Here is a 19,769-nt window from a genome sequence, read left to right as displayed (position 1 = left end):
CTTTCAAAGGAGGTCACAGAGGCTAATTATTATATTTAATAGAGAATATATCAATAGGCCGCCATTATGAAGGAGGTCTATGGCCGCCAGGGGCGCAGTCAGCTTTTCGACTAGTTGTAGGCCTGGCTGGCTTTCACTTCCACATATTATGAAAATTGCACGCACGACTAGTACGCACTGACCTCAACAACGCTTCGAGCTCTTAAGCTTTTTAGCTTACCCCAACAACGCATAATTTATGATACGTGGTAGAGTGATCAAATCACAAATAGTAGGATTGATGATGGAAACAATGTCTCTGTAATGGCCAGCGTTTGAAAATTAGGGACATTTCACTACCTTGCACTTTCTTTTCTCACTATTAACGTAAAAAATTTACACCCCTGTGAAGTAATAGGACGTTCCTAATCAAGACCCTTTCAAAAAGATTCAAAACACCATGTCTAACAAATTCTTTCTCATTTCTTTAATAAATGTCCAAAGGATGTTAGAATCCCTCTGGTGCTAAATATATTTATATATTATTTGTCTATTTGTTTTGGCATTTCACAACTAATCATCATTCACCTCTCTTCCTTCTGAAAGAGACTGAAGCCTTTGCTTCAAATACTTTAAAAAAACGTCTGTTTCGATACAAATAAAATTTTCATAACTTCCTCACAAATTTCTCACCGGGAGAAACCAAGCTTCATGAATTATACATAGCGCAATTAACAAAATATACAACGATTGTGAAGTATTTTATCTCAGGAAGTCTCTTATCATCGCCATGTCCACGCGAGTTCGTTCCACTTAACTCCACACCTTAACAATGTCAATAAAGATAATTTAAAACGATCTCTTTTCTCGTTGTACCCAGGAGCGTTGTGAATCAAGGGGAATCTTGGGAACGAATTTTCGAAACGCGCAAGGCATCTTGAAGAAGAGCGAAGAGACGACTCCTTTTTTTTTTTTTTGACTGACCCTTCCCATGGTCCTTTGCGTTAACCAAAAACCTTTTCCATGTTTCCATAGGCACTTAGAGACGAGGTAGAACGATCTTCGATAAGTTTGTGAAAGGATAAATATCGTCCCGGTTTGGACGTAAAAGTAAACGTGTGCGTTTGTAAACGGACTCGAGTGGACAGAATGACAATCACGTTCTTTGGCAACGCCGCTGTTTGTCGCCTGTGTTACATTCGCTTGATATACCAAACGGAACAGTCACAGTCTTAGTATGCAGAGTAAACTTGCCACTGCGTTTGCCCCAAACGTGTTAAACTACATGAGAATGTCTTACACGTGATTTTAAGGGGTCAAAAAAGTAGAAATTAAACAGCATTAACTGAATTCTTTGCATCCTCTATCTTTAAAAATTTTGCATGAAATACATACTAAAAAAGGATGAAAAGTTACTGAGAAAGTGTTGATGCTATCAATTGTGAATTGTCTGGGTCAATTATAAACCTAGAATTTTGGGATGGTAATAACCTTGAGTCTGTGGATGAAAATATTAAATTGTGGAGAATCTTGCAAGTGAATTTGACTCATCAGTTTACCGGGTGTTGTTAATTCTGATTTACTAGGTTGAACTTCTCGGCGCTGGTAATGCAACTGGCTAATTAAACTTTGAGATCATTAATAAGCGAAATCTCAAGTGTGACCATAAAAATGGAAGCTAACGAACAATACGTTGTTTGTCATGTTATACAGATCTGTGAGTGAAATCCTGAAGAGTGGCCACGTGATAAGATGTTTCAGACCGTGATAATAATACTAGTCAGCACAGTGGTTATACGAGTTTTGCTTGAAATTAGAACGAAATGTATTCAAATAATTACCAACAGAACGTCAGTATTATCAATTACCAAGCAACTGTTCTTTTCATGTAAACCGTGTCATGCCAATGAGTACAAGACTACTTACTTCCTACAGTATTAAAAATGGGGAAAAGCAAAATTACGCTTATTAGCAATAACTGAGGTGCGTTTTTAAAAAAACTTCGAAAGGAGTCGACAATACACTTAACCTCAACTGCAGACCGTAAATCTCTATTCCATCTCCACTCGAGAGAAACACCGGAAAACAACAACTTTAAATTCAACCTCGAAACACTACTACGTTGAAAAAACAACTGTAAGGTTTCTTAAACGTCCAGCGTTTCCATTCGTAATGAAAATACATTTTCACGGCATGCCGTTCGAGTCACTCAAAAAGCGCCCCGTTCAACTAAACATACACTGCAATGCATGCTAGCGTCATAGCAGAAAAAACAAGCACCGCTTTCAGTGGATATTAGTCATTTTGAGTGTCCGCGTGAAACTGGGTCAGTGTTGTGTCAAATTGCATCATGGGACTGTTTAGGGGGACGAACTGCACTGTGGGACTGTTAAGGGCGACGAATTGCACTATGGGACTGTTCAGGGCAACGAATTGCATCATGGGACTGTTTAGGGCGACGATTTGCGCCATGGCACTGTTTAAGGTGACGATGAGACCATGTACCATGGGACTGTTAAAAGCGATGAATTGCACCATGGGTCTGTTTAGGGCAACAAATTGCACCAAGGGACTGTTTTGGGGGACGACTGGCATATTGGGACTGTTTGGGGCAACGACTTGCATCATGGAACTGTTTTAGGGACGAATTGCACCATGGGACTATTTAGGGTGGCTAATTTTGATCCACTTTCTTACGCAACTTTGTAACAGCTTACCAAAGAAGCGATAGCTTCCCCAACAATCCCATAGTACACTTCGGCACAACACGGACCCAGTCTCACGCCAAACATCGTAATACCTATTTCATAATGTCACGAAAAAAATAATTATAATAATAACCAATACGACAATGCAGACAGAAATTGTCGATAAAGGTGCACATGAGCTACGACATGATCGTTGAAAAAGACTATAAACTTCGATTATGAAAATTCCAATACTAACGGTTCTTGTTTCTCCCGGATTCGAATTAGGGATCAAGCTTTTCAGGCGCTCAGATGAATATTTCAATGAAACCTTAGTGTATTTATTCAAATGAATTATGTTTAACATTGCTTTCACATGGTGCCGTGTATTATTCAGCATTATAACAAAATCAACTTTCTGGACGAAAATACCCAAATTAAATTCAAATCTGTCTCTTCAAAGGAAAGGACAGGAACAAAACGTTTTTCTTTTTTAAAAAAGTAAGATCGCCAATCATATTTTGTCAAATTCTGAAAAACAAACGTCACCACAGGAAAATACTGCTCAGCAGCTCGCATTTGAATGTGACACCGAAGAGTTTCATCTAGCAAATTACAAAATTAAAAAAAAAAAAAAACAGCAACACCCGACGAAATCCACTGACAAAAGAAAGATCAGCTACCAACAAATTCTTTCTGAAGTTCCTCAAACGTCGGCATTTTTAATACCGTTTCCGCCTTAAGCAGCGGTTGTGTCTTGTCGTGTGACTGCCCTTCCATGTGAACGTCCAAAAGAGTCAATTTATCTTGTTCGCTGGTTGGACTTTGATCCGAAGATGACGGCGAAGGACTTAAACTATCCTGCCAGGGTCTTGGACGAGGGCGAGCAGCCCCAATAGGTTCACCGACAGGAAAGTTAAACTTCGTTGGTGAGGGTTCCCTGGCATTACAGTCCGGCCTGGGAGAACTTGTCCCCCGCGGGGAGCTTGCCCCCCGTGGAGAGAAAGGTGGGGGAGGCAGTTTATAAATGTCCAGGTCTGTAAGACCTTGTGAATAACGATTACAGTTCACCACCGTATTTGTCGACAAGTTATCCGACGAGCTTGTTAAACTGTCAGTGGAAATGTTGATTCTGCGGAGCTCCGAAGAGTCCACTGATCTTGCTCTCCGATCGCGCCTTTCACATCTCAAGTCGATGAGTTCTTGATCTAGGGGATCGGGTGAGTCGGGACTCAAAGTCGACGAAGATCGACGTCGGTTACAGTTCGGCTCCACGAATGTGGTCGGCCGTTGACTCTCTCCGCGATAGAAAGTCGCCTTCAATAGAACTGGAGTTGACAGTGGCCGCTTATTCGGGCCAAAGCCAGTAATGTCCTGATCGGCCCGAGGACTTGTCGTGGATGGGGTGTGGTTAGCGCTGAACACCGAATCATCAGTTGAAATTGAACTACCGAACCACGATCGACGATTTCCGCCGACTTCGTTTCGACGTCGTGAATTTGGCGATTTATGCTTGTCTGATTTTGACGATAACCTCATCAGTTCCGGTCGTAAATCCTTCGCGCACTTACCCAAGTCTGCCCCTAAAGCTACAACGGCCGCCATGATGCCTACACTACAAACAGCTGCCTCGCAGCGGTGCTTACACTTCCCTTTTGTCGATGCCTTAGGACTAGTCACAGCATTGTTTTCGGAAGTTGAGTGTTTACCTGGGACACCTACATGGACAGAAAATTATATCTTACAAAACCGGATAAAGTAATACAGTCAAAACCTCGATACCGTGGGGACAGAGGAAAGAGGCCGCTGTAACGAGGTGGCCGTTACGGACGTTTGCCTAAACAGTCTAAACATAAAATATTCAACTTGGAACTTTGCTATAAGGACCTTAAGATGCGACGACAGCGATGGCCACGAGAACGTCAAAAAAGCAATAGGTTTTTAATGCGCAAAACATCAACTTTCCACGTGTATCACGCTTTTTTGTACAGTTCTTTGCCGTCACTGCACGACTACAGCGTGAAAATGCCTAACTTCACATTTTATGGCGGACGTAAACAAGCGACGACGAAATTTTCTTGCTCTTTATGGACATGCCTATGGTTCCTAGGAATTCAACTCTGACAGAGTTTGCTTACAATTGGCAAAGTAGGTACATTGGTATAATCCCGATGAAGATTTTAAAACTTGAATTCACTTTTTAAGCGACGTTTTCACTGCCGTCGACATCCCCTCATCTTAAGCTCCCTATTATATCTTGGGGGACGGGTCCCTAAGTAAGTCCTGGCCTTGCGCGCCCGAATTCCACCTCCCATTTCTCCTTTGAACGCCTGCCACACAGGCTACAAAGTGTCGTTGGAATTCTACTCCAATCGAATGTTCAACTTAAAGATTAAAGACCCTTCTCAGAAATTCTCTGCTAGGAAAGTTGCTTCTTATGACGGTTGGAAGAGGCACCAACCCTGTAAGTCCAAAATTTGAACTACCTCTAGTGTACCACTTCCAAAAGGCAGGAAGACGCCACTGTAAAATGACCTGGGTCTCCGTTCACCGTTCAAGGCCGTAAGAAAGGAGGTGGGAGGGTGCTCCACTTTTGAACGGGAAGGAATGTGCCCTAGACCTATAGGCCATTATACAGTTGTGTGCTCAGTGCCCTGGCCTTTGAATAGAAACGAAGCTGCAGGTGACAAACCTTCTTTTCTGCTTTTTAAGTACAAATCGTGTTGTCCTCGTGCTAACAAACCCTAATCCTTCTATGGTCTATATGACTCTCTGCCCCCCTCCCCCTCCCCCACCCACACCTCCCAACCCACTTCAATTTATTTCATAGTGCTGGCGTTAAACAACAGTATTACCTGGAGGTTGGATAACCTGTGTTCCCAAATTTGGCACTGAGTTGCACCTTTCAGCCATAAAGCGATCCTTTGCCTTGACTCGCGGTCTACTCTTTTCTCTGTCTCGCTGGTGAACGGAACTAGGGCCCCAGGTCCGAACTTTCTTGTTTTTCTCCGGAGGGCTAATGGGGACCCCCTCTGGTACATCACCGTTGCCATCAACTGTAAAGAATTAAGAGTAACACTAAGTTCAACCAACAATCAACACAACTCAGCCTCGTTCATTAATTGCTAAATATTAGCATACAAATTCTCCTAACTGATTTCCATACATTTCCTCAGAGAATAAGTTGGGAGAATTTGATAAAAGATCAAAGCACTTTCCCTTTGGTGATTATTTCATAAATTCTCATAACCTGTTCTCTTGGTTGTGTATTGAAAATGGTGGGAGAAAACTGATGTTGGTCACCCTTGGGACCTCAAGAGTCAAGTTTATACCAGCATAAATCACTTTTGTTATGAAGGCTAAAATAATATAATTCAAGTATGCTTACATGAGAGAAGTCTGAATCTTTGATGAACAGCAGGGGATGATGGGGGACCAACACTTGTTGTTCCATCCAGAGATGTGTTGGAATCAAAGATGTCTGATGTAATGGTAAATCTGTGCTGGAACCCTGGAAAAAACCAAAATACATTTTCGATATATTTCTTTCATTCACAGTTGCCTCTGCCACTGACTGAGAAAGAAAGAAAAGATAATTTTTCACTCATTCACCATATTACCATTCATATCACAACAAATATGTCACCTATCAACATTTCAATCATCACAGTAAGCAGGATGTTTTTTGCATGAACCTGGTTTAATGGCCAAATCTTGTGTAGCTTTATGGTAGAGCATCTGGACCTACAACCTGAAGGTCACAGGTTCGAGTCCTGCTGGGAGAACTCAGATTTTTCCTGAGTTAAAAAACGTCACTCTCCTTTGATCTAATTATTTCTTCTAACAACGGTTCAAAAGTAAGATGGAAATTTTATTTCCAAGAGAGTAAAGTTTGATGCATACCTGTAGGAGCACTGATCTTTCGCCCACTTCCAAACCTAAGTTTGAAGAAGTGTCCTTTGCGCTTCTTGGGGGATGGTTTCTGAAGCTTTTGTTGCTGAAAAGCAATATAAAAGAATACAATTAACACAAGTTATAGAAAATCCATTTGAACAAGAAGATAAATCTCAATACTATTTTCATGAACACACTCAAAACTCATCTTTGGACAAAAAAACTCCTTCATCATTTGAGCAAAGTATGATGACATGTCGTAGAATTGTTGCAACTTTAAAGTATCTGGTAGAATTTTCAGCAAATAGTACTATTTATTATGTTGTATTTTCAGGTTCTAACTTTTGAGTCTGGATAAAAACCTAAAGAGCCTTTTCACTCACATGACCACCAGCTATGCAAATTTATTGGAAAAAAACAAAATTTTTACATCAGGAAAAGGTTGAAATTTAACAGCATTAGTTTGGGACACCAACACAATGGATGCAGCATCAAATAGTCAGCCAGTGAATCAAATGAATATTTCATGACATGAAATTAGTCTTTTCATGAGTGAAAGAGTTAGTGGTTTTGACATCCTCAGAGAGTATTAATATAATAAATAAATAATCATACATATATAAGCATGCTAATCTCTCGACCAAGAAGAAGCATTTCCCTTTGAGCGAGTTCTTCTTCCCTTTTTTTCAAGCTCTCGGCATGAACATCTTGGGCCTCTTTTATTTGTCTGAGTTCATCCTCTCGGGATGATAACTCCTGCAAAAAAATGGCAAAATAAATGTACAAAAACTGTAGAATTCTTGCCTGCTCATTTATTCAGAGCTATTGCCTATGAGAATTAAGCCAAAAAAATGACACATTGAAGGTACAAAATGTTAATGCAAGGCCACAAAAATTATGCAATCCTCATGCAATACTTATGCAATACAAATGTTGAAGCATTCACTAAAACAAATGCCTGCTTGACAACACTAGGCTCTGCTCTAACAGAAAACATGTTATGAAATCCAGGGTACCCAGCAAATTATTTCTACGAAAAAAAAACAGAATTTTCTAGTTGCCAGGAGCAAAAGATAAGCACCAGGGCTGACCGGGTACTGCTAGAGCACAGCCTTGTGATCATTCTGAGAAAAACTAAAAAATTAAAAATTTTAAAGACACTTTTGTACATTTTGCTCTTATGAGAAAGAATAGCCTTAAGTTTCATATGCAGAGTCATATTTTTATTTTTATTCCTTTTTAGCATAGACATAAACTACTTTTATGCAAATGTTTACCAGTGAAATGTCATGCTTGTATTATTATGTATGTTTTTATACTGTTTCTGCATGAGTCCACACTCCTAATTTAAGAAATACATTTTATTTATAGAATACGAACCCATACTGAGTAAATAACAAAATTGTGCATGTAACTAAAGTTTACTCTACTAAACTATTACTTTTTCACAAATCTACATGTGTAAGTATCTAGTATAGAATAACATCAATGGTAATTAATATGCACAGGTACATCCCTTAGGTGCAAACAAATTTAGGAAATAATATTCATTCTGAGAACAGTAAATATCAAACAGCATCTAGATCAAATTGTTTTAGGTACAGCAATAAATAAATAAATAAATAAATAAATAAATAGGGAAGGCAGATAGGAAAAAAAGCATATTAATGTCAACTTGCACAATATTTACTTTTTGCCTGGTTTTCACTACCCCTGGTTTTCACTAGCTTACAAATAACAAGCCTTATTATTTATTCAAAATATTTCTCCAAAAACAAATGGCCAAGATACAAGCATAAACTCAAGAATCATTTTTTTTTCTTTTCTTGAACTTGAAATTCCTTCGGCATTTGCCTGTCCCTACATTATGCTTGCACCACTAGTGAAAACATCAATTTCCTAACAACCTGATGATAATTTTTTATAGGAAGATTTAATTAAATTAATCAAATCACGATTAAGTACCTTTTCCTTCTTCCGAAGCTCGTCAAATATCTGTTCTATTTCTGTTTGCCAGCCATCCTGTAAAGTGCGGAAGGAACCTTGATCATCTTGTGCAAATGAAGAATCAGAAATTTCTTCAAGATCTTCAAGAATTCCCTGAAAAGATGGTCTTTTGTGGGCATCCTGCTGCCAACAATCTAGAAGAAAGGTGAAAGAGTTGTTATATTTAGTAAACTTTTCCTACTAAAATGGACACAGTCTGGACTGGAACTATATGGATGTAGCTGTCTTCGAGGGTCAAAGATAACAACTTGTGTTTTACCTGACATGCAAATATAGGTTAGAGATATAAAAGGGAAGCCAAACTGTTAGGAGAAAGGGTCCTCCCATACCCACGTTGTTTAAGGTGGTAGTTTACTAATCACAGTTTAGAACTAAAGCAAGTTTATTAGTACAATTTTTCCATTGCATCTTTACGAGCACAGGTTTCCTGAACTATTGAGAAATACCTCAACCACTCTACTCATTTTCAGGTTTTAAGCGACCATTAATACAAAACTGGCCGAATAATTTTTTTTATTTACTTTTCCCAGGAATTTAGGAACCCCACTATCCCATGAGAACCTCACCATTTGGTTAAGAATCCTTTTCCAAAAGGAAAATATTGATGGAAAACCCTTCAACTGAAGAATGCCAGCAACCAACTCTTGGTGTCCATTTCAATTTTCAAGGGGAGGTGAATGGATAATTAAGAACAAGATGACAACAATCCCTGAATTAAAAAATCAATGAAATATTAACTTATTCTATGCAGAGGTGCATTCCTTTGGAATGATCCCGATCAGGATTTATGATCGAACATCACTAGGATCGGGGTGCATCAAAGGCAACCCCTAATCTCCAACAAGAATTCATTTAGGAACTTTAATGCCATGATCTGTGTCATCTTGGATCATAAATCCTGATCGGGATTATTTCATACAAACACACATGATGTGCCTACCTTTCATCAGTTCTTTAAAGAAATCTGGACAAGTGCTTGGTATGGGTAATGTTAAGCTGTTCATAGCAACACCGTAAGCTACGGCAAGAGGTTCTACATCTCTGTAAGGAACTTGTCCAGTAAGTAGTTCCCATAATACTACACCAAAACTGAAATAAAATACAACAACACTTGCTGGTAAGTGTGTTCCTGACTTCTGATAAAGTGAGAGATTCTCCTTTGAAGTGTATCACGTTTGGTAATATAAAAGGGGAGAATTTTACAGGAGATCAGAAGTCACTTGTACTATGTACACAAAGAAGGAAAAACCAGCTTATTAGTGAGTGAGTTCCTGGAAAAAAGCCCCAACTGACTTATGTTAAACAAATTGATTTTCCTTTCAAGTTGCCTTGTGTTGGCTTTTGAACCAAGGGGAAAATTTGATGAGAGATCAAAGCGCATTTCAAGTATTTTTTTTGTAGACATAAATTCATGAAACCTGCCATCTCCACACACACACAGCAGTATTGATGGGAAAAATAATGTCGCTGGGCAAGGCTGTGCTCTAAGGAATGTTGAAGGGAGCCCAGTTCTCTGAGCCTGTAAAATCTAGGATGCCCAGCATATGATTGCGCGAAAGAAGGAAGATTTTCTAGTCCCACAAGAGCAAAAGTTAGGCCCCAGAGGCCACCAGGCACTGCTAGAGCACAGCCTTGCTGTGTCTATCAGGGGCAAACAGTTAATAAAAGCCTCCATTACAGAATATCACCGTCAGAGTTCGCAAGTAGACGCACACTATCAAACATTGTTATAAACACCTGCATTGTTATACAACGCACATTTTACTGACGAATAGTCAGTTGGAACAATCTGATTAGCTCAGATGATTGGCTATTAGGCGTTACAGTGCATGAACTCCACTGGGGCCACCCAGCATTAATCAGACAATCACAAGTCCTGTTCAAAACTTAAGGGTCTGACTTTGTTAGTTTGTTGGCCACCAAAAAATGAAATTTGTTTAAGTTTTAGCTTGTTAGTGGCCCCAACTGAGATCATTGCACTGTAAATGACATACAGTTCTAGTACTTACCTCCATACATCACTACCTTTGGAGAATGTATTTGTTCTTATGACCTCTGGTGCCATCCAAGCATAAGTTCCAGCTGCACTCATTCTCGTTGTCGTAACTATTTCTCTGGCTAGTCCAAAATCTGTTATTTTTAATACATTTTCAAAATTTCCATCCTCAATTTTATTTAGAAGCAAAACTGAAAAAAAAGGAAAAATGGCAACTTTATGTGAGTACTGTACACACTGGGAAATGTAAAATTACTGATAATTACTGATTACAGCTCCAGTAATTAATGATAATAATAATAATAATAATAATAATAATAATAGTAATAGTAATGATGATGATGATGATTTGGAGGTAGCACATCCACAAAGTGGTTCTTTGTCTACCTGATTCCTGGTCGAATTGGAATTTGAAAATGTTGGTTTTTGAGGAGAGGGGAAAAACCAGAGTACCTGGAGAAAAACCTCTCAGAGAAAGGAGAGAACCAACAATAAACTAAACCCACAAATGGCGTTGATGCCAGAATTTGAACCTGGGCCACACTGGTGGGAGGCAAGCACTGCTCTCACAACTGCGCCATCCCTTGATACCCATTGATGTGCATTGGACATGAATCAAAGTTGTCTCAGGGAGTGTACAATTGACCTTACGCCTGTATTCTGGACATATAGAATTTCCTTTTGATTGACATGTTTTTCTAATTCTAGAACAAGGGGAAAATAAATTTGCTCCAGAAAGAAAATGCTTGCAATAAAAATAGACTAATAATGTCATTTCTTCACATTGTAGCTAGTTTTCCTTAGCCTGCACCACAGATTGAAATTGAGTTCTGGTTAAGTCCATCTGCGAAACAGCAACAAAATCCTTGTTCTGGGCCCCAACCTGTGTACCTGGATTTGAGTATGCCTGTTAAAAAAGCCATTGTTAAAATTGCCAATTGGGTTGAAGGGATATTCAAAATGCATTTCAAGTAATTTGTTGAGTCTGTTGGAGGTCCAGAACAAGGACATCAGCACTGCTTCACAGACGTCACTAACTGGGGTTAGATTACATCTTCGATGCAGGCTAGTTTTCTTAGGTGACAATAAACAATACTCAAACAAGGGAAATTAGGGACTCCGCAGAGAAGGTCACCACGGGAAGAGAGAAAAGCCAGAAAGCTCTTGAGTTTTTCTATCGCAAAACCTGTAATGCAAACAGACTTCAAACCCCTAATGAATGATAATAAGGTAGAAACAAAGGAAACAAAGAACTCAAACCAAGGATGATAAGGCTGTGCTGTAGCAGCACCTGGTGGCCTCCAGCATCTAACTTTTGCTCCTGAGAGCCAAGAAAACCCTAGTCTTCCCACAAAAATCCTATGCTGAGCACCCTGGATTTCACAGGTTCAAAGTACGGGGCTCTCTTCAAGTTTACTTAGTGCACAGCCTTGCTGTGGGAACTTTCCAGTAAATTGCAAAAAATGCATTGTTATCAGTGAAGGCACATTAAAATAATCATTAATTGATAATCAAATTAAAAATACTACGATTAAAAAAACCCTACAAGCAAGAGGCAAACCAATACACTACTGAGTACATATAAAGTTACAAGTCCATCTCTTGGCTAAAATCTATCCTTTGTTTTAATTTTGTTTGCATCCCTTCATTTTTGGGTATGGTAATGTATGATAATGAGCTGGAAACCAAGGGAAGACAAAATTTAAAACAAGGATAAAATTGAGCCACAACATGACATTTGACTACACACGAAATAATAGGTGCTTTAATTATTTTTATTTAATGCTAATATGAAAAAAAACAATGGTGATAGCAAGTGTTCTGTTGGCACAAACTGCATGAAATGATGATCTGTAACTTAAGAACGGTAAAGAGGACAGAAATAGAGTCAAGTGTGTATAGCAGATGTGATACTGTAGGCAAAACAATTACCCCAGCAACTACTAAGCGGCTAATGAATAAAAAACTTGCTTACTCATTTGTTTCAATTTTAAAACTGAGAGCAGAATTCAAACGAAAATTTGACCTTACACCGGTTGTCAAAACCACTGTTCAATAACAGTGAACAAGAACACGAAATGCACTTCTAACTTTTGAGTTTGTACATGGTATCCTAAGGTGACACAAACCACCTCAAATCTCCTTGGCGGTATTATTGCTTGGTACACTTGAACTGCCGAGACACTGTACAGCTATAACCAGTTACAATATTCTCTTTGTTTTATGATATTAATTTTAACAAAATGAAATTAAGGAAGACAAAAGATTTGATTTAATTGGTGGTATTTTTAGGTAATGAAAGTACAGTGTTTAAACCCTAGCTATTGTCATGTGCTTTATTCGAGAAATGTTCTGATGCAATAAAATTGTCAGGTGAGGAATGACAAGGGATGACCTTGGGTGACCAGTGTTTTAAATACAAGAAATAAAAATCTATAATCATGAATTGAATGGATGGCTATCAAAGGCAAGACAGAGGATGGAACTGTATTTATAAATAATAATAGTAATGGAAACTATATTTCTGTTTTTGAAAGTACAATAAATTGTAAATCTTGCTAGGTATAGGCAATTTACAATTGGCTGCTTGAGATTGAATTATCAAAAAAATAATAATAAATTAAAAAATGAAGTTAAAAAAAATCAAAATTGCATTTAGTCTGGGCTATCCCAATTCCTATTCTACAACAAAAGATGAAATATGTTGATCTAATGGCTATATTTACCATCTTTTTGATTATATAATGTTGCTGCTTTTTGTCAATGCCAATGTCATTCATAAGAACGTGGAGCATTTGTCAGAGAAAACGCCAAGGGAGCTCATAATAATAATAATAATAATAATAATAATAATAATAGCTAGTTGACGTGGAAATAGAACAGTAAAATAGACCATGCACTTGTATCAAACTTTACTTAGGAGAAATTATTCAGTACTTATAGGTACTATTGATTATCGTGGTTTCAAGAAAAAGTAATACATTCAGCATCACAGGGCTTTTAATATTATACAAAGATGTCACTTTGTGCAATAACTCAGCAAAGTAACACCTGTTTAGGATATCAAAAGCCCTTAGTGTTCTTGAATCACATCTGATTGAATAATCTGTATTGCAAAATCTCAAATTAATAATCCTGTTATTATTATTAAAATTTGCATTATCTTCACCAAATCTTTACAACCTAAAGTCATTTACATGTAGCTTTGGGAAAATCATGCAAAGCTTCTGAATCATTATAATGTTGATGTAAACCTAACGACTTTAAGTGTTCTACTCCTAACCTACTCTAGAAACACCAAAACATTGCTTCATACACAACATACAGTCAACTATTTCTAACACAGACAACTTTGGGACCAGTATTAAGTGTTTGTCTTATAGAGAGTCAAAGAAAGGGAGTATGGTGGCCATCTTATAGGTGTGCTTGTTAAGACAGAGTTGACTGTAGACCATAGGCGCTTTCCAATCAACAAAAATTCCAGTTTGAAATTTCGGAAATTCCACGTGCCCAATCGAATGGTACATTCCAGTTGCACATACCCGACTCAAGCCACTGTATGTTTGGTTATTGTTCTTGTAAGCAGGATACAAAAGAGTGGTACTGGGGTGTCAACAATTTTGTCAAATTGGAAGGGGCATTTTGGTCTGACCGACCAAAATGACCAGACCAGGTCAAAGTGGACCACCTTCAAAGCTGGTCCCGAATATTCCAGTCAGACCAAACTGAAATGGTCCATTCCATTAATTTGATGTACCAGCCAAAATTTCCGGAATTTTGGGTTGAATGAAAGCGGCCCTTTTTAACGTATAATGCGTGCTCCTAAAATGCACATACAAAAACTCTGGACAATTTTTTCCTGATGTTTTTCACACACTATCAGAAGAACTGCTCCACACTTTGCCACACCAAAACACATGCAAAAATATTAATGTTATATGTTGAAAGTTAATTCAGTACAGGGAAGATCATAAGCCTATAATAAATAGGAGTAGATGTACTGGATTCTGTCTGCCAATCAGAAGGCTCATTCAAAGACATGAATCTTTTCCTCAGAAAAATAGTGCAAGTTTTAACCACTTAACTAGAATAAAGCTTCGTTGATCTACTAACAGAATAGGTCATAAATAAAACCCCAACCTTTGAGTGACCCACTGAGAAAATAGTACTGAACACACTATCACTATGAAAGGACTAAAGTACACAAAATTCCTTTTTTCAGATGCCAATTTCCTTGGCATCGTCCACTGTGATTTTTTTAGGTCACTAAAATAAGTACGTATTAAGTTACAAATCACACCACAGAAAAATGAACGCCTGTCACCATATGAGAGATTTCCTGAGGAATATGAGTTTTAAGGTTTGTGTGAATAACTGTTAACAATAATTATTACTATTGTTGGGATTAATTCCATACTTAAAATCCATTTTCAACTGCTACAACTTATGCATGACACAATACCAATGCAAGCAGCTCAACATTTCAATCATTAATCCTCTAGTTTTTCTGTATTCATATTAGGTTTATCCAATTTTCTTGCAAAGAAAAACAAACATGTCACTCTCATAAAATAAGACGTAATTCATTTATTTTGATGCAATCAAAGCTGACGTGAATTTGGCAACATTAATATGAACTGGACCCCACAAGGTAAAGCGAGTGCTGGCAAGTAGGCAAAAAACATGAACAGATTCTACATGTGAGGAGAACAGTTGTGTACCATGACTCAAGGTAAGACAAACATGAAGGCTAAAAGGTACAGTCTTGATGTACACAGAAGTCGGAAATCAGAAGTAATGAAGAAATGCAGGGTTAAAAATCTTTGAAGTGGTAATTGCATTATGCAATGTGCCACCAAAGTAACCTTGGGTCGAATGTCAGTTTACATGATCTTCATATCATAGCACCCAGCTATAACGATAAATTATGTCGCCTTCTTAAAAAAACGTGTCCAGAATTAATAACTTTAGTGCCTTCTGGAAGGCCCCAATTTCAAGCCAAAAAATTGACTGTCTTTTTAGGAGTATACAACATTTCGTGTCTTTTGCTCAGATATTTAACACAATACAAAGGTTGTTATTTTAAAATGGCGGTCGAATTTATCCTTCATAACACGATAAAAAGTTTAAATTTAGATGACAGCAAGTGCAAACAGTGTGTAAATATGTTTAAAACTATTTTGATGTGTAACAGTAATGGAACACATTTTTATCACATATAACCAGAATAATTTTTTCACTTCCTGTCTGCAGTTTTGTAGGAAGAATAAAAAAGCAGTGGAAATTTCCTTTGCAAGTTATCGTGATTCACGTATTACCAGAACGAACCCCCAAATATATTTATGCAATATTTTTGTTTTCAGGAGGCAAACAGTATTCAAAAACAAAAGACATCGTCACGGACAAACACTGGAAAATTCCCCAACATTGAAAGGAACTGTTTAGAACGCTATTTTTAATTCCCGATAGGACAAAAAGAGATCATCGAACTGGTCGAAACAATTTCCAAAGGCCCTTGGTATCATTAAAACCTAATATGCATGAAAAATTTATAATGGTAATGATAATGTCCGTTCGTGCAAAACAATCGCCTTTCTGTCCACGGTGCGGAACTTTAAGCGCCGATACGAAAACACGGTTAATTTCACTACACTACAAAACCAAAATAAAAAAAGATCGCAATACTCACTATTGCCAGACTTGAGATCCCGATGTATAATACTCAAAGGTGCTTCATTATGTAGGTAATACATCCCACGAGCAATCTGGATAGCCCAGTCTAATAATACTGATGGAGGTATAGTGCGGCCGTGAGTGCTCAACACTCGAGACAGTGCACCGCCGCGAGCGTATTCGAGGACCAAACACAAGTTGGGTTCCTTCAAACAAACACCAAATAAGCCCACAATATTACGATGCCTGAAAATAGAAAACAATTTCGCTTCTTTTTTGACATCTTCCACGATCTCGGTGTAGTCTTGATAGTTTTCTGTACGGGCAACTTTCACGGCAACTTCTTCCTCTCGCCAAACCGCTCGATAAACTTTGCCGAAGGCCCCGACGCCGATCACATCGATCAGGTCGATTTCTTGGAAATCTATCTCCAGAGGTTCGCTTAAACTACTTCGCTGCCCATTTTCTGTAAAAGTCGTGATATAATTCGACGGAAACAAACCAATTCTTGGTTGTCCTTCAACTCGCCCAACCCACCATCCTTCGTCGCCGCTAACTTCGGATTCTTTCGATAGAATTTCAATCCGATCGCTTGAACTAAATGTTAGTTCGTCGTCGTCTGCCGCTTCGTAATCATACAAAGCAGTGCAAAATTCTCCGGTCAAAAGTTTGGTCAACGAAGAATTCTTCTCCATGTTATGAATGTTATTGAGCGATTCCATCATTTCTTCGTTTTGCAATCGCGTTACGCTAGGCATTTGCATACGCTCATCACAAGCAGGACAGATATTTAGCTGACTTTCAAGGACCTTAAACCGTTTAAAGTTCAAGCCTCGGAGACGCAGACGGTCCAAATTCGCTGCACTCGGTTGCAACCGTGGCGCATAAACAATCAGGCTTCATCTGAAATGTCTTGCACTTCAAAATGGTTGAAACCAAACACACCGGGCGCGGTTGCATTTCATCACGTGCCTGATATCAGATGTTTGATTGGTACAAAGGTCTTGCGGTATCTTGATAAGTTGACATAGAGCTTTGTCGTCCTGACAACAAGTCGACATATTTGGATTTCCTCCCGTATTTTGCATTAGAAATTTGCGAGGCAGTAAATAACAATCCGTCAGTTTATTTTACACTATTGGTTTTTAGTTACATCTAATTATCTATTTATTTTTTTGGAACATTTGATCCACTTATCCCATGTGATTATATTCGCCTGATTATTTTGAAGCAAAAGAAATACGATGGCGTTGAAGAAGACACCATAACTTGCTCTTGTTTTGAAAGAATTTGCAAAAAATCACTTACCAAATGCAGAAGCAATGTGCAAAAACGTTTTTTGCACGAGAAAAAAATTATGGCTTATCGGGGAATCCCCCCAGAAAGACTGACTTCATAACAACTTCTTTCTGCAAGAAGTCATTGCTAAAATTAGACATGACTCTATTGTCGATCGATCTGTGATTGGTGATTAGATTAGTGATTTAGTACAATAAAGTTTGTAAAAAGAATGGAATATGTAATACAGTTAAGTGATTTTACGTTGTATAGTGTTTACCCACAGTACTGGTAGTCTTGGTAAGCCTGTTTACATCGTGTGCCAGCGTGAGAAAGTATCAACGATCGCCTGACATTCTGAACCGACTGTGCTTGATGTACAAAATTATCCTGTCAGTTAAAACCTCGAGGCCGAGTAATTATTTTGCTCAACGGTTGATCAATCCGTGAACCAAACGAAATATATCGGAGTGTGGCAAATGAATGAAGACTGATATTTCATGGATAGGTGTTTCGATTACCGATAAGTTTGATATTTTCACTCAGTAATGATCTTGTTGAGCTCTGACGTCCGTTTATGCAGTCACTCCTGAGGGCCGTTTGTCGAAAGTCCCGATAATTAACGGGCCCGGTAAGCTGTCCCCGTTTACATTAAAGATCGAGGTTTCAATAGTTTTGCATCTAACATGATAAAACTATCAGTTAATGAAACAAAATGGAGTAGTTTGCTAGCCAGGACCCGCGCTCTTATTCTTTATATTTCGATCTGAATATTTGATTTCGGGCCCGAATAGTTACCGGGACTTTCGAGAAACGGGCCCCTGCACTGTTAAATAAAGTGCATAATCAGTCGCTGTGCAAAATCAAGGGAAAAGATTTACTGTATGCTAGAACAGTAAATTTTTTCTCTTGATTTTGAACAGCGGCTGATTATACACTTTATTTAACAGTGCAGGAGTGACTGGATAAACGGACGTCAGAGCTCAACAAGATCATTACTGAGTGAAAATATCAAAACAGCTGGTATTCAAGATGGGTCGGGATGGATCAGCTGATGGATGAGTAACACCAGGCCGGGGGGGGAAGGCTTGCGTGCGATGCGCGCGCTGTTATGTTTTCTAGCGGTTCAGTAGGTTAGGAGATGGAATCCCTCAGAATCTAAAATAACATGAGAAATAAAGTAAAGCACATGTTCCCTTTCCTAAATACACTACCTGCGCATATTTTATAGCCTGGTTTGATGTCAAACTCAGCATGCATGTCACCGGTCCTGACTATTAGCCGACATTGAAAGTCGTTCCGCTTTCTGGCCGGGGCGCTGAGTTTAATCCGTTAAAAGCGGACTCTTTGAAAAAACAGTCATCTTGGCCAAGTTAAGTAGAGTTTAAGTAGTAGAGACCAATGTGATGTGAGGCCATAATGATTGTAAATTATGCGTTCTTCTGTATAATGGTCGATAATATAAAATCATTATTTATTCATTCATTTTATGATTCATAACATCGATCCTTTAGATCAGGACCCAAATCATTTCGTTGTCTTTTGCACTGACTCATTTATGATGCACTCTTTCCTCGTTCTGCCTTCACAGAAACTTGGTTTCTTTTTCGTGTAAGCGACTGTCGCGATGCCTGATGTAAGTTGCCTATAGTTCAACCGGGCGAAGATACCCATCGCAAGCTGTCCATGTCGTATATGTATTAGACTTGTGAGAGGTTTCTTTCCTCTATGGCTAACTGGATCAATATAAGCATTCCATGACAAAGAACAAAAGAGGATCAAAGTAGCTAAATTACACAGTGCGATATTACAAAGATATACAATTGTAGGTGGATTACTGTACTGTGGATCTTAAAAAACAGGTGATCTAGTATTCGGATATAAGTTTTTACAGTTATTTTAATGTTTTGTCTCCAAACATTAACACCTCCTGACAACAGGCATAAAAAGTTGACCGTAAAATTATCACACCCACACTGTTATTTACTTCATTTATACTATTTAGTTCTATATCAGTTTTGTTTTGTTTTGTTTTTTTAATCCTGAAATAAATAGCTTTAAAGAAACGTAACACCATCAAAGCGTTTTACAATTACTATAAACTGATAAACTTTTGAAACAATATTTCGCAAAAAAGATTTCCGTATCATACTGAAATTAAGTATTTGCTGTATTAAAAGCCACTTTATTATTACAACCATTAACCGCAAAAGCCACAACTGAGGGCTGTACAAATAAAGTTCCGCGTTAGATTG

The 19,769-nt window shown here is 38.3% G+C and overlaps 1 protein-coding gene across 1 annotated transcript; it reads right to left on the bottom strand.

Moving 5' to 3' along the window:
* Nucleotides 1-451: 451 nt before the first annotated feature.
* On the bottom strand, nt 452-17,170 carry LOC140942603 (mitogen-activated protein kinase kinase kinase 10-like). Its single transcript, XM_073391524.1, has 9 exons — nt 16,253-17,170; nt 10,577-10,754; nt 9,508-9,656; nt 8,526-8,701; nt 7,176-7,316; nt 6,570-6,663; nt 6,055-6,177; nt 5,522-5,722; nt 452-4,384 (listed from the first exon to the last, which is right to left on the bottom strand). The coding sequence occupies exons 1-9, from the start codon at nt 16,998-17,000 to the stop codon at nt 3,342-3,344; spliced, it is 2,853 nt and encodes a 950-aa protein (XP_073247625.1). The 5' UTR covers nt 17,001-17,170; the 3' UTR covers nt 452-3,341.
* Nucleotides 17,171-19,769: the final 2,599 nt, after the last annotated feature.

This window comes from Porites lutea, chromosome 7, assembly GCF_958299795.1.
Source record: "Porites lutea chromosome 7, jaPorLute2.1, whole genome shotgun sequence".
NCBI lineage: Eukaryota > Metazoa > Cnidaria > Anthozoa > Scleractinia > Poritidae > Porites > Porites lutea.
Note: the sequence above shows the minus strand (reverse complement) of the source record. Positions and strands in the feature narration are given on the sequence as shown.